Source organism: Protopterus annectens, chromosome 7.part0 (genome assembly GCF_019279795.1).
Source record: "Protopterus annectens isolate FY-2018-M chromosome 7.part0, PAN1.0, whole genome shotgun sequence".
Classification (NCBI taxonomy): Eukaryota; Metazoa; Chordata; order Ceratodontiformes; family Protopteridae; genus Protopterus; species Protopterus annectens.
In genome coordinates, this window is record NC_056739.1 from 1,322,422,938 (window position 1) to 1,322,437,937 (window position 15,000).

Consider the following 15,000-nt stretch of genomic DNA (forward strand, 5'->3'; position numbering starts at 1 on the left):
AGGGAACAGATCTATTTCCACCTTTTCCACTGATATATAGGGTCATTCTCAAAATTCAGAGGGACTTTCAAAGGTAACTGCTCTCAGGCTAAGGCAACAGTTGAGTGTTCATTCTAATGATTGCTCCTGCAGTATCCTAAGCAATATGGGGTTATATCCTTCTAAGTACATAAGAGCTGAACAGCTTCCAAAAACGTAGGACACCTTCCACGTACTCAAAATATTAGGCAGTTCGAACTGAACTGGCTAAGACTATGTTTGGGCAAAAAGCCCTTCAGAGCTTTCCTGCTATTGAAGAGAGAGCTCTCTGTGGGCTTTTGAGGATCAGCAGTCAGTTTGTACTATTCCTTTGCTAGGCAGATAAATTATATTTAGTGAAAACCTTTCCATATTTAATATTTATTGTTTAAACTTACTTTTCTGTTAAGGAAAATATTTTTTAAGTTATGAAAATGTGCTTTTGTTGGCTGTTTGACTTTAAAAAGGAGTGCATTTTTGTTTGTCAGTTTAAAAGCTGTTAGTGTAACCCTACTTTTTCTTTGAAGTAACTGTGTTTAATTTGGTAACCATTTAGAGTGACTGGGCCCACTAGAGCAAGTTCTGAAACAGAGACTGAATGGCCAAAAGAACGGACTTACATATAGCAAGTCCGAGATGAACATTTCCTGGAATATTCCTTTTTCTGTGAGGTATGGTTGGCATATTTGGTATATATAAATTTGGAGGGTGTGTATGAAAGCCCCCCCCCCCCATGGGAGGGTGTAGAAGAATTTGCCCTCATGCAAAAAAAAAAAAGTTTAAAACAGAAGAGCGATGTTCACAATTTGCTCTTCTGTTGTAGTTTTGGTCTTTTTTTCCCCAGATTTGTTGGCACTCTGCATTTTAACTGCTGATATTTCAGTACAGGTCCCTTTAATTTACCTTTTGAGGCTGGAAAGTATATTTAAGTGCTTTTAGCTATGTTTTAGTCAGAAAAGTTACTTTAAAATACTTAGTTTTTTACTAGCTTGTGCTGTCAAGTTCCCTGGGAAAGAAGCACCATTCTTAGCTTGAGAACAGAACAGACAACCGGCCCCTTGGTTGATCCTTCTTCCATTCCATATAAATCAAAAGTTAACTAAGCAGCCTTTGCCTCATAGAGGGGGCAATTCTGCTATGGCCAACGCTGTCTCCTCAGACAACTAATTTTTTCCACAATTCATTGTGCTGTTGTCCATACAGCCAAAACTGACCAGGAATTAGCCACATTCTCTGTGGCTGCTGGGGTCCCCCTTCATGGGCAAGGGAAAGCCACTATCATTGCTTTTGGGAAAATGGGCAGTGAAAGTGCCCCTCTTACCCAGAATGCTGTGCCCATCACTTGGGGAAGTTGTTATTGCTATTAAAATACTTTGCCCCATTTTTCCTGTCAAAAGAAAGCAGAAAACTAGAAATGCAGCCTCTTCTGCACCAGTTTCTGTGGAAAGGAGTGGTGTAATAGGACTGGCTCAGGGTCTCGTACAGGCAACTCCCCACTTATTAGGTGGTTTCCAGTAAAAGAAAAATAGATTCCTTTTTTCTTAAAGGGATTCAAGATTCTGAATCTGTAGAGGAATGTGATGGGACAGATACAGATTTCTATTTCTAAGATTTCTTATTCAGACTCTGAGGAGAACATAATATCAGAATCTGCCTGTTATTCTCTTTCTCTTAGACTATTTTCAGAATGCGAGTGTGTTTTCAGTGGGAGAACACTAAGGTTTCCCAGTCCCTCATAAAGTACTATGAGTTGTTACAACTGAAATTCAGAGAATCTTCACCCATTCCCTTGTTGCTATGAGCACTGGAGGATGTGTTTTCCTTGACAGCCAGTCTGCTGTTCCTAAAAAATTAGATAAAATCTATAATGTTCCTCAGTCATTCAAATTTTTATATACTCAGCCCATACCTGATGCAGCAGCTACAGCCTTAATTAATCCAGGTGCTGCCAAGCTTTTTAATTCTAATCCTTCTCCTTCAGACAAGGGTGGTAATGGTATTGATATTTTTTTTTTGTGGTGGGGGGGGCATGCTTCTGCAACTTTAATTTTTAGAATTTAAAATTGTCAGGGTAATATTTTAAAATGTATTCTGACTAATTATGAAAGTACTTATGAAAGTACAAGGATTGCTTTATCTGCAGTTCCCTGCTGTGAGGAATAATCTGCTTTGTGTGGTTTTGTTTCTTTTACTTATCAGGTAGCTACTCATTGTTTAAGTGTGTATATGACCCTGTAGATACTGCATCCAAGGCTGTTACCACTGGTACGATATTAAGGAGGTTTGCCTATCTGCATTTTCAGATCCTCCCAGAAGAAATATGAAAATAGGTTTTAAATTCATTATTGGATAGACAATTAGTGTTTGGATCCTGTGCTGTATAGGTAATCAGACAACGTGATGAGAGAGATACATTGTTTCAGGGACTCTCTCAACTATTTCAGCCTTCCTGCTCCATATTTTCCACTGGGATTTTCAGCTCCCTCATCCAGTTTTGGTAAGAAACAAAATAATCATGCTCAGCAGAATGCTGGTAAGCAGACATTTAAAAACAGTGGTAGGTAGGTTCCAAAAAGAAAGCAGGACCCCCACCTCCCACCAGAAGAAAGGACAATCAAATAAAATTACAATGACTATGTAAGGAAAGTAGTCCTCCACCCCCCCCCCCCCAGCAGTCCCTCTTCCCTTCCAGAAAGTGTGAAACATTGTTTCTCTCTTTGGCAGTAGGTTGTTTTAGACATTTGAGTTCTGAGGCTGATCCAGCCTGGATACAAATGGTACTGGAAAGAAATGCTTCCTTTTCAGGCAAATACTCTCATATCAGCCAAACCAAACACTTGTTTCCTCTTGTCCTACATCACATGCTGTCTTGGGGGGGGGGGGGGGTTGTAGAAGTAGTTCCTCCTCCTCAGACGGGAGAACAATTTTATTCAGGAATGTTATTTATGCCAAAGAAAGAAGATGTCTGGAAATGAGTTCTGGATCTTTCTTTCCTAAACCAGTATGTAATAGTATTCAAGTTCAGAATACTTTCTGTTCACAACTCGTTACCTCTTCTTCCTCTTTTAAGTTTTTTAGTAACCTTAGATTTAAAAGATGCATATCATCCCTTTCCTGTTCATCCAGATTTTAGGCTTTTCTTAAAGTGTTGTGTATCTGGATCATATTAGCAGTTCTTTATATTACCCTTTGGGTGATCCAGGGCTCCAAGAATGTTCACAAAGTGTCTCACTGTTATCGTAGCCCATTGTAGGCTGTAAGGTACCCACATTTTTCCATATTTAGATGACTTGCTTATCTTTGCAGAGCCTTTTTCAAAATGTTAAAAATATTGCTTTGGTAAGTACTCTGCTATACAGGCTGGGATTCCAAGAGACCATTCAAAAGCCTTTTTCACCTACATCACTCAGGATTGTGTTCCTGGGGTGTCTGTTAAGACACCTGATTACAAAGATTCATTGTGCTGTTGTCTTATGAAAGATATAGGAAAAGATAGATCGATATTCAGATATATTACAGGGGTTTCCCACGCAGTCTTTGCTCACTGTAAGGAAATACCTCATGGCATCCATAATTCTTATGATACCTCTTGCAAGGCTCCACATAAAAAGATACAATGGTATCTAAAGTCTCTCTGGTCCCAGTGCTGCATCCTTTTATCTTTTTAAATTCCTGTTCTATGATTTGTAAAAAGAGAGATCACTTGCTGGAGACATCAAATGTCCCAGAATCCAAGTCTCCCCTTCTCCCATCTGCTGCAAAGCAGTCCGTCAGCACAGATGCCTCAAATTTTGCTTGGTGAGCAGTGCCAGTTTGTGTTAAAGTGTAAAGCCTCTTGGACAACAAAGCCAGACCAAAGCACATCAGCTAAAAAAAAAGATGTTGCTTGTTGTCAAGACACTCAACTCTCAGAATCACCTGTGATCCCCTGAACCTCTCCAAACGGTTACGGACAATATCACAGTAATGTAGTAAACAAGCAAGGAGGAGCCATTTCTTTCCCCTTATGCAGACTAGACATATTGGGAATATAGTTTTACAGTGCAGGCTCACTCTACTGGCAACTTGGATTCTCTCAGAGCAAAATGATGTGGCATACAAGCTAAGCAGGGCAAAGACAGACCCTCACAAATGGAAACTAGATCTGGAGGGTCTTCCAAGACTTGATCCATTTGTGAGGATTTCTTCAAGTAGACCTTTTAGCCTCCTCTCTGAGTGGAATTCTGCTCCAGGACTGCATACATAAAGACCTGGAAGACAGATGTCTTTTATTTACCCTGGACAGCAATGCTGTTGTATACTTTTTCACTCTTTCCACTGGTGTCCACTGATGTCCATGGTATTTCTGACAATTCAGAAGGAATCCCCTAGAATAATTGTGGCAACTGCCTTCTGGCCTAGGCAACAGTGATTCTCCTTTTTTTGGAATTGGCCAGGGATAGTTAGCACAAGCTTTCTCACAGACCGGATCTACATACACAGAAACAGGGGTGCTTGCTACAGATCTCAAACAACTTCAACTGACTGCCTGGATGATGTGATGTTAAGATCATTTAGACACCGAATGACTGAAGACATGCAGCAGGTACTGAAGGAAGCAACAAAGACTGCTGGTAGAAAACATATTTAAGTTAAAGTAAAAGGTTTTCAAGTTTGTGCCAGCAACATAACCAGTACCCATTCAGGGCTAAAGTTCTTCTGGTCTTGCAGTATTTGTGTGTGTTACTTTCATATGGCCTGTCTTTCTCCTCGGTCAATGTTCATTTGTCAGCCATTTCCGTATGCCTGTCCAGGGATGCACCTCTTTCATTGCATTCTCATGTCAAAATGTTTTTGAAAGAGGTGCTGCATAAGAGACCTCCAAGAAAAATTGTGGCTTCTCCTTAAGGTGTTAACTTTGTGTTATAGAAGCTAACACTTGCTCCATTTGAACCTGCTCATGTGGATGTCTTGAGGTTCTTAACATGCAAAACAATTTCACTGATTTCTCTGACCTCTGCAAGAGGATTATCTAAGTTGCAAGCTTTTACTGCGAGTCATCCTTATCTCATTTTCCACAGAGACAGGATTTCTTTGTGAAGTAATCCTACTTTTTTGCATAAATGGTGTTCAAGCTTGCTTTAAACCAAACTATCCAGCCCTGTGTTCTCTTCTGAAACCAAAAATGAGAGGAAGGACACTTCATAATTTGGATGCCCAGTGGCAACTTGTGTACTGTCTTGACAGAACAAAATCTTTCAAAATGACTGGTCATTTAATTTCTTGTGAAGGTAAGAAAAGACAGCCTGTGCCAGAACAGACCATTTCCAAGTGGTTACTCTCTTGTTATTCCCAACAGAAAAATAAAAAATATATATATTCCAAGCAGGGTCAAGGCACACTCTGTCAGAGCCTTGGCTTCCTCTGTGGCTTTGTGGGAAGGGTTGGACTCTAGAAGTATTCCTGAAGCAGCAACTTGGTCCTCTGTACATACTTTTACAAGGCAGTACAAGCGACATTCCTTTCTAACATCTAGGTCAGGCTTTGCTAGGACTATTCTTTAGGGGCTCCTGAATTCTTCTCCTGCCACTTCTCAGATGTTCTAAGCTATGATAATGTACTGCTATAGCTTAGGCTTCTGTAGCAGTGATCAGTTGATGAACAGTTCTGTAAGTAGGCTTATAACAGCAGCTTATTTTTGAATCATCACTGCTGCAGTGGTCCCCCCTCCACTTCCTTGTTTTTGGTGCGTTTCTTATGCCAATGTGTGAACATCTGTTTTTTGTTCATACCAATGTTCTCTTAGGGCTTAGCCTTCCTCTCTCAGTAGGCATGAAATCTCTGAAGGGCTTGGTGCCCAAACCTGTGTTTTAGCCAACTCAACTCAAGCTGCCTAATGGTTTGGGAGTGTGGATGGTTCCCCAAAGCTTTGTTCATTGGTTTATAGGTTAATACTAGGCTAACTGCCCTGAAGGATCATTTTAATCCTAGCTAGTGTTTTGAGGCCAGAATCAAATGCTATACCTTGTGTCAGTAAGGTGAAGACCTTAACCATTATGCCACACCCACCCTTTGGAAGCTGGGCAATTGTTATATCTTTAGGATATAACACCATATAGCTTAGGATACTACAGCAGTGATCATTCAAACATATATTCTTATGGTAAGTTTAGTTACACAACTGTATTTTCCTCCTGTTCTGGAATTGGCTAGGAATAGTTGCTGCAAATGTCCTCAAAAGATTAGCTCTAATCCCTTAAGATCAGGGGTGTTTGATACACTCGGTCTCAAACTACTACAGCTGACTGCCTAGGTGTTTCAGTTCTGATACCTTTCAGGCACGTCTTCCATGAGGAAGTGCAACAGGTACTAAAGGAAGCAAGAAAACCACTGTTAGGAAATCATATGTTGGAAAGTGGAAATAATTTTCTAGTTGGTGATTAGCCAATGAACACAGTCCTGATAGGAATTATATACCACTGGTTCTCGTATCTTTGTGTGAGTTACTATAATCTTGCCTGTCTTATTCCTCTGTCAAGATTCATCTTGCGTCCATTTCGGCATGTATGTCCATGACACACCACCCCTGTCCTCTTCCTTGAAAGAGGTTTTACATGAGTCCTAGAAAGAGAAGTTGATTTCTTCTTGGGACCTTGACTTTTGTGCTGCAGAAGCTACCCATGTCTCCGTTTAAACTCAGTCATGTGATAGATTTACAGTTCATTAGTTGGAAAACTGTTCTTGCTGTTCTGACTTCTGCAAGAAGAACATCTGAGCTGCAAGCTCTCGTAGTGTGTAAACCCTATCTGGTATTTGTTTTTAAGAACAAAGTTTTCCCCAGTCTAGTCTTAAAAGTTTACTTTGTATCAGGCCATCAATCTCCTGGCATTATATCTGGAACTTCAAAACCAGAGAGAAAAGGGTATGCATACTGTAGATGTATAGAGGCAGTGCAGATATTATTTTGACGGAACTCAGTCCTTTAAAAAAGGTGATCAGCAGTTTATTTCTTACGTTAGGATTAAGAAAGGACACCCTGTCTCAAAACAAGCTGTTTCTAGATAGCTGTCCTCAGCTATGATTTTTGTTGCTCTCATCTTGGCAGATCAGTTCCAGGCAGCATAACAGTAAGCCAAATTCTGCATAGTCTGTATCCTCTACAATAGCATACTAAAAAAAGGATAGATTCTAAAAGTATTCTAGAGGTAGCCATGTGGTGCTGTGTAGATACATTTACAAAGCATTGCAAACTGGATTTGTTTTCCGGGTCCAGAGGTAGCTTTGCGAGGACCATTCTCCTAAGGTTCTTGGACCCTTATCCTTACTCCTCCCAGGTTGAGTAAGCTTTGATACTCAACCCAAATATCCAAAGGCTACTACAACAGATATTATTACAGTTGTGTAAGAACTTACCATAACAGCAGATGCTTGGTTCCACACTGCTGCAGTTGCTGCACCCCCCCCCTTTTCTTTTCTTTGCATTGTTTTTTTGTGAAGTATAAAATCCTTTTCTGTTTATATCTGGTCAGAAGTTCAGGACGGGTTTGTTTCTTGTTTTTTCTATGGGCAAGAAAGTCTTGAAGTCACTTAATTCTGGCTGCTCCTTACCTGAATAGTGCTGGCTATTCAGAGCCAGGGGAAGGTGTGGGAGTGGTGGGGAAGTTATTTTTTCCTATGTAGTATTGCTTTGAACTGAGTTTCTAATTAATGGGAGGTACCAGCAGAGGTAGTACTGCAGCAAGAATTTTAAACAAAAGTTGGGTTATGGTTGGAATTGGTCTTTCAGATGTTCTTCGCGTTTCACTGTTGCATTCATTATACTTGGGTAATCTGCTGGCAGGTTGCCCACAGTCGGCATGAATAACAAAGTCTTGGATCCTGTCGGTTGCTGATCAAAAACATCTTCTAAGTCCAAAAAAACTGACACATGAGCCACATGCTCAGGCCCCTATGCCTAAAAAACAGATGATCAAAATGGCTGAGGACTTAATTACCTTGATCAGGGGTGCCCAACCCCCCCCCGCTAAGAGGCCTAGGCAAGACACTGATTATGAATCTTCAGATCAGGTTTCCATTTCTTCTGATTCCTCTTCTGATCAGGAATTTTCTGTTCCACCCTATGAGGATTCAGATGCAGAAGAATCCATCCCATCTGCATCACCTCCTGAGGATTATTCTTTTGGTGAAACCTTGCATACTTTAAGGGAACATTTTCATTGGGAGAGTCAGGATTTCTCTGAATCAAAAAAGAGGCTTAGGGATTTCTTTCTTCTTCCTCAGCATAGGCCTTTGGCAGTGCCTCCTGTATTAGACATTTTGTTTGTTGATGATGTGTTTTTGGAATCAAGCATGGCTCCTGATTCCCTACCTCCGGCTCCTAGTAAGCCAGACAAATATTACAGGGTTCCTGACTCCCACAAATTTCTATTCAAAACTCCTGCTGCCGATCCTGAGACTATCTCACAGGGTCCCAAAGGTGTAAAGGCCTCTACAGCCAAAAATTCTACCCCCTCTGATAAAGATTCCAGGGCGCTGGGTAGATGGGGAAAGAAGGTTTATACGTCTGCAACCTTGGCGATTAGGGCCTTAAACTGCCAGTTTCATATGTGTAAACATCAGCAGCATGTTATGGGCTTATTGAAACAGAAAATGATATTGATTTCTGTTGTGTGGAAAATAAAGAATTACAGGAATTATTGTATGCAGCAGAACAGGTTGGAAAGCATACTTTGCAATGTGGTTTTGATTCCTTGGAGGCCTCTTGCAGGGCTGCAATTACTGGATCTATGATTAGAAGGCATGCCTGGCTCAAGGAGCAAAATCTTCCTGATCATATTAAAGTTAAATTGTTGGATGCCCCTTTACAGCATGATACTCTGTTTGGTAATAAGGCAGAAGAGGTTTTAAAGAAAATGGAAGACAAAGCTAAATCTATGCAAACTGTAAAAGATTTCTTACAAGTGCAACCACCCAGGTTCAGTAGGCACTGGTCTATTAAAAATTGGTCCTTTCCTGTGTCCAACAGAGCCTCTCAAGGCAAATCCAGGTGCTCAAAAAGCTCTAGATACCAGTCACAGGGTTCTTACAGGTCAAAGCAATGGGGTGCTTCCACCTCCAAATCTGGAGGAAACAAAGTACAACCCTACAGTAAGCAGTCTCAATTACTTCCCTCTACCGTCACCAAGCACTTATATTTTGGCAGCCCCCTTGGGGGGAAAATTAGCACTTCATGCTCAAAATAGGCAGTTAATTACCCAGGACAATTGGGTATTAAGCATAGTATCCCAGGGGTACAGATTTAATTTCCATGCTTTGCCAATTCCAAACGGTTGGCCAGATCTGCCACAAAATCAATGGGCAGAAGCTCAGAAACAAGTTACGTCCCTCATGGATATGGGGGCTATTCAACCAATACCAGAACAGGAAAAAGGACAAGGTTTTTATTCGACTTTTCCTGGTACCCAGAAAAGACAATGCCTGGCGTCCAGTACTGGACTTATCGATTTTGAACACGTTCCTGGACATTCCGAAATTCAAAATGCTGACTTTACAACAGCTACTGCCTGTGCTGGGCAGGAATGCTTGGTTAGTGACTCTAGACTTAAAAGAGGCATACCTGCATATCCCAATAAGGGGAATTGTGCAGAAGATACCTCAGCTTCAAGGCAGGTTTTTTGCATTACCAATTCTGTGCACTGCCCTTTGGCTTATCTACTGTGCCCAGGGTCTTTACAAAGTGCCTTGCACCAGTAATTGCATTTTGCAGACAAAGAAGCATACAAATTTATCCTTACCTGGACGACTGTCTCATTCAAGCAGAGAGAGAACAAGGACATTCTTCTTCAACATCTGGCATTTGTAAAAAGGCTTCTAACATGTGTAGGGTACACATTAAATGAAAAGAAATCCCAGCTGGTACCCTCTCAAATAATTACATTCCTGGGTGCAAGCTTGAATACAACTGCCCAGATGGCTTACCTTTCGCCAGACAAACAAAGGCAACTGACAACATACTTCAAACAGATGGTAACGAAAACCCAGTTATCTGCAAGACAAATTTTGCAGGCTTTAAAGTTCATGGCATCCTGCATTCTACTAATTCCATATGCAAGACTGTATATGAGGAAACTTCAATGGTACCTAAAAAGTTTATGGAGTCAACATTGTCACAGTCTGGAAACAATGATTCTTCCCATTCCCTGCCTACAACAGGAGTTTCTTTGGTGGGCAGAGACATGTCACCAAAACAAGAGACTGTCATTCACTCTACCCCCTGCCACCCAAACCCTAACTACAGACGCATCAGACTATGCTTGTGGGGCCCACCTGGTGGGGAGATGCATTCAGGGCATATGGAGCCCAAAACAAAGGGATCTGCATATCAACCAGAAAGAGATGCTAGCTGTTCAGAATGCTCTGACAGCCTTCAAGGACTTACTTCATCCAGGACAACTACTGATAAAGATGGACAACACCACAGTTATGTGGTACATAAACAAGCAGGGGGGGTACACATTCTTACCCCCTTTGCAGACTAGCTATGGCATTGTGGAACACAGCTTTGACTTGCCAAGTACATCTTCAAGCTCAATTCCTGCCAGGAAAACAAAATACTCTGGCAGCTGACCTAAGCAGAAATCTCATAGACCCGCACAAGTGGAAACTGGATCCACAAATCTTCAGCATGGTAACACAGAAATGAGGGAGCCCAGACATAGATCTATTTGCCTCTCCCCAAAATTATCAACTGGACCAATTCAGCACAAGGGTGTATCACAGACAAGCATGGAAAGTGGATGCCCTATCCTTCATTTGGAAAAACCTATCAGTCTATGCCTTTTTCCCCTCTGCTTCTTCTCTCCAAGGTCTTACTAAAGGTCAGACAGGAAAAAATGAAAATGATCCTGATTGCTCCGGACTGGCCTCGCCAGCACTAGTACCCAATTCTAAGGAATATGTCTCAAGTCCCTCCTTGGTACTTGCCTCAAATACCTCCTCTACTGTCTCAGCAAAACAATCAAATTCTGCACATTTGACTCCAAACTTTGAACCTTGCAGCATGGCTGATCATTTAATTATTCAAACAACACCTCTCAGTAAATCTGTGATGGATGTCATTTTGGAAGCCAGAAGGCCTAGTACTAGAAAATCTTATGCTGATAAATGGAAGAGATTCTGTGCTTGGAACCAAGCACAAGGAACGGACACCGCAAAACTAAATATCCCTCAGATTTTACAATATTTGACTGAGATGCTTGACAAGGGCCTATCTTTTACTTCAATCAAAATCCATGCCTCTGCCATCTCGGCTCATTACAACACAGAGCCTCCCCTGTGCCAAAAATTTAAGGCCTCCCAGAAGATCACCAATTCCTGCATGGGACCTCAATTTTGTGCTGGAAAAACTCACCCTGCCTCCTTTTGAACCAGCAGCTACTGCATATATAAAATTTTTATCTTGGAAAACAGCTTTCCTCTTGGCAATCACTTCAGCAAGAAAGGTTTCAGAACTACAGGTTCTCATGGCTGTGGAGCCTTTTATTACAAATCCAGTGTGGCTCTTAACCAAACAATTTACCTGCCAACATTTTACCCAAATCCGCAGAACAAGGGGGAGCAGATTCTGCAGTCATTGGACGTACACAGACAACTAAGATTCTACTTAACCAGGACCAAATCTCTAAGAAAGTCTGAGCAAGTATTGGTGGCATTTGCTTCAGGATCAGAGGGGATGGCTGTATCAAAGCAGACTATTTCTAAATGGATAAGCTACTGCATTTGTTTCTGCTACTTGCACCATGGTAAACCTGTGCCCAAGGTAATCAGGTCACACTCCACCAGGGCTGCCTCTACCTCAGCAGCCTTTCTCAGAGGAGTTCCAACCAAAGACATTCTAGAAGCTACTACTTGGAGCTCTGTTCATACCTTCACAAAGCATTAATTATCATTTGCCTTTGTTCTCCAAATCCAGGGCAGGCTTTGCCACTGCACTTCTGCAGGGCCTTATAGTCACTCATAATGCTATTTAGTTCCATCCTCGGCTTTGTGATTCTACCCAAATGTAATGACTGCAACAGTGAAACATGAAGAACACAGTACAGTTGTGTAAACTTACCATAAATGTAGATGTTCAAGTGTATTCACTGTTGCAGTCCGGGTTACCCACCCGCCATCCCCCTTTTCTATAACTTCTCTTTCCTTCACTATATTCTGCAGCCTTTGTGGTGTATTTGCTTTTAGATGAGGGTAAAGTTTATGTTGCTAAAAGTGCATTTACATATATATATATATATTTTTTTTTTTTTTTTTTTTGCTCCCCATTTGGGGGGCATCTGACATCTGGGGCAAGAAAAACTGAATAAAATGGTATTGGCTGCATGTTTTATACCCCTGATGACCTGACGTCATGGAAGAGGAGACCGCAACCGATGCAGGACCCAAGACTTTGTTATTCAGGCTGACTGAGGGCAACCTGCCAGCAGATTACCCAAATGTAATGACTGCAACAGTGAATGCACTAGAATATCTACATTTATGGTAAGTGTACACAACTGTACGTTTTGGTAAACATGCCCATAAAGGAAACTGCTTCATCAGCACTGCTCACCTCAGCTAGAAAAAAAATAAATAAATAGCACAGCTGATGTGCATATTCACTGTTCTGCACAAGTTTCATCTGTATACGTTTTTTATTTATTTTGAACAGCTTATTTTACAGTGACAGTTTTATTGTATATTTTGACTCTGGTAATAACATTTCCTTTGTAATTTTAGCTAGTTCAAGTACAAGATACAGATACCTACATCACAATACTGAAACACATGGTTTGCATTGGTGACACAAGATGAGCATAGTGGGAGGAAGCTTATGTTATTTCAGTTGTATGATGGATGTTAGTTTTTTTTTAGTATTCATGGAAATATGGAAGATACTGAAGACCTTGCTAGTATGGCAAGACTGTGTAGACAGAGATGTCCTGACATTATCATGTGTATTTATTGGTTTTTAAAACTTGTTAATGAGATAATGAGATTTTTGTTTTCCTTTTTAATTTGGTCAGGAGCTGAAACATCTGATTCTAGAGGCTGCAGATGGTTTTCTTTTTGTAGTCGCTGCTGAAACGGGTAGAGTGATCTATGTGTCTGATTCAGTTACTCCAGTTTTGAACCATCCACAATCTGAGTGGTTTGGAAGTACGCTTTATGAACAGGTTCATCCCGATGATGTAGAGAAGCTGAGAGAACAATTATGCACATCTGAGAACTCCATGACTGGTAAACCTTTTTATGGGGAAGATTTTCTAGTTTCTTCTTGATTGTATATTGCTTCTGTTAGAGTAGTTTCACTCTGGCAGTTGTTTGTTAAGATGAGCCGTTCCTGTATTCCTGGTTTGCATGTAAAGTCATCATAACAAAATTTTTGCCTTCATTAGCTGGTTACATTATAAATGTCCGTAAGTTACTTTTTTCTTTGCTAAAAATGCTATATGTTCCTTGCCTAATTAAAAATTATTGTTGCTTTCATGTCACAAACTGGTATTTCAAGGTCAAGTTTTGAATAGATATACTGTTAAGATAATAAACTGTTTTCTAAATTATGTGTACTTGTCACCTAAGCTATGATTATGTGCACATATCAGTTGTATTGAGGTGGTTGAGGTTTGGTATCCATAGACTGTTACTGTTGCAGTGCTTTTATTTGTGTAATTATAAGGAAACACCATTTGTGAAGAAGGCTCAGAGCATGCATAAACCTGATTGGAAGAACAAACTGTTGATTAAAAAAGAAAACATGTCTGCCCACTTCTTGACACTGTTCAGTTAGGGTCTATATTAGATAATCTAACTTTCAAAAGTTCGACTGTCATATGGTCGACACAATATGATAGAAGTTTTAAAATTTCGAAAGTCTAATAAAAAAAAATAAACTACACAAATAACCTACCTGAACGTTTTAAGCAAGGGGGCAAATCCCCCTGCACCCCCACACACCCCGCTCTTTAAATATACCAACTCTGAGATCGCACTACAGTGCAGAAAAGGGAAATTTTCCCATTCCATGCTGTACGGAGCCGACCGACTGTGCTGGAATTAAAAGCTTTTACACGTAGTATAATGTTAAAGATGCAATTTGGTGAAGCTGCTAGTGATACTTCTGGTGTTCATGTTTTTAAGAAACCAAGTGGTTATATTCCTGCTAACAGTACAGTATTAGAAGCCTTTGAGAAAGTTTGCATCAGAGAAATGTATAATCTTTATGACATTAACGGTTTTGGTAAATGTTTCAACAATCTCAGTAAAGAAGAAAGGGCAGCTTTGGACTGTTTACGGAATGATGTCTCAATTTTCATGAGACCGGCAGACAAAGGAGCGCCTCTGGTAGTAATGGACTATTCTTTTTATAAGGATTCTATGTTTAATATGCTTGATGATACCAAGTTTTATTCTAAGGCTGATTTTCAGCAAGTTCAGAGATGTAATGTTTCAATATATAATGCTCTGTATGAATGCTTGTAATGCCATATCATTGACTTGGATTTGTTTCATTTTATTGTTAAGAACCCAGTGATTCCAATAGTACAGGGTCTCCCTAAAGTTCACAAGAACCTACTGCAGCCACCTATGAGACCCATTGTGTCGGGGAGAGGTTGATCCATGGAAACTCTATCCATTTATGTTGAACAACATCTGAAGCACTATTTTATTAGATACTAAACAGTTTCTGAGGGACCTACATTCATTCACTAGTACACATGAGAATGCAGGTAGACTTTTGCTGGTTACTATGGATGTACAATCCTTATTCACCGTCATCCCCAATGAGGTGGGAGTTGAGTATTTTAGAGAGTATTTGGTAGGGGATGGTATGTATGATAGGCAATGCATTGACTTCCTTTCATTACTCATGGAGCTCATTCTTGAGAATAATCTGTTTGTTTGAGGGTGTATTGTACAAACAGTTGGATGGCGTAGTCATGGGCACTTCTTGTGCCAATGGCTACG

General features: G+C 40.5%; 1 protein-coding gene across 4 annotated transcripts in view; it reads left to right on the plus strand.

The window, feature by feature from the left end:
- Positions 1–15,000, plus strand: part of ARNT2 (aryl hydrocarbon receptor nuclear translocator 2) — a 2,296,360-nt gene that overhangs the window by 452,092 nt on the left and 1,829,268 nt on the right. For all 4 annotated transcript variants that reach the window (XM_044077930.1, XM_044077931.1, XM_044077933.1 and 1 more), the window contains one exon: positions 13,059–13,272. In XM_044077930.1, the coding sequence (XP_043933865.1) occupies positions 13,059–13,272 (214 nt within the window). The remainder of the gene's footprint in view (positions 1–13,058; positions 13,273–15,000) is intronic.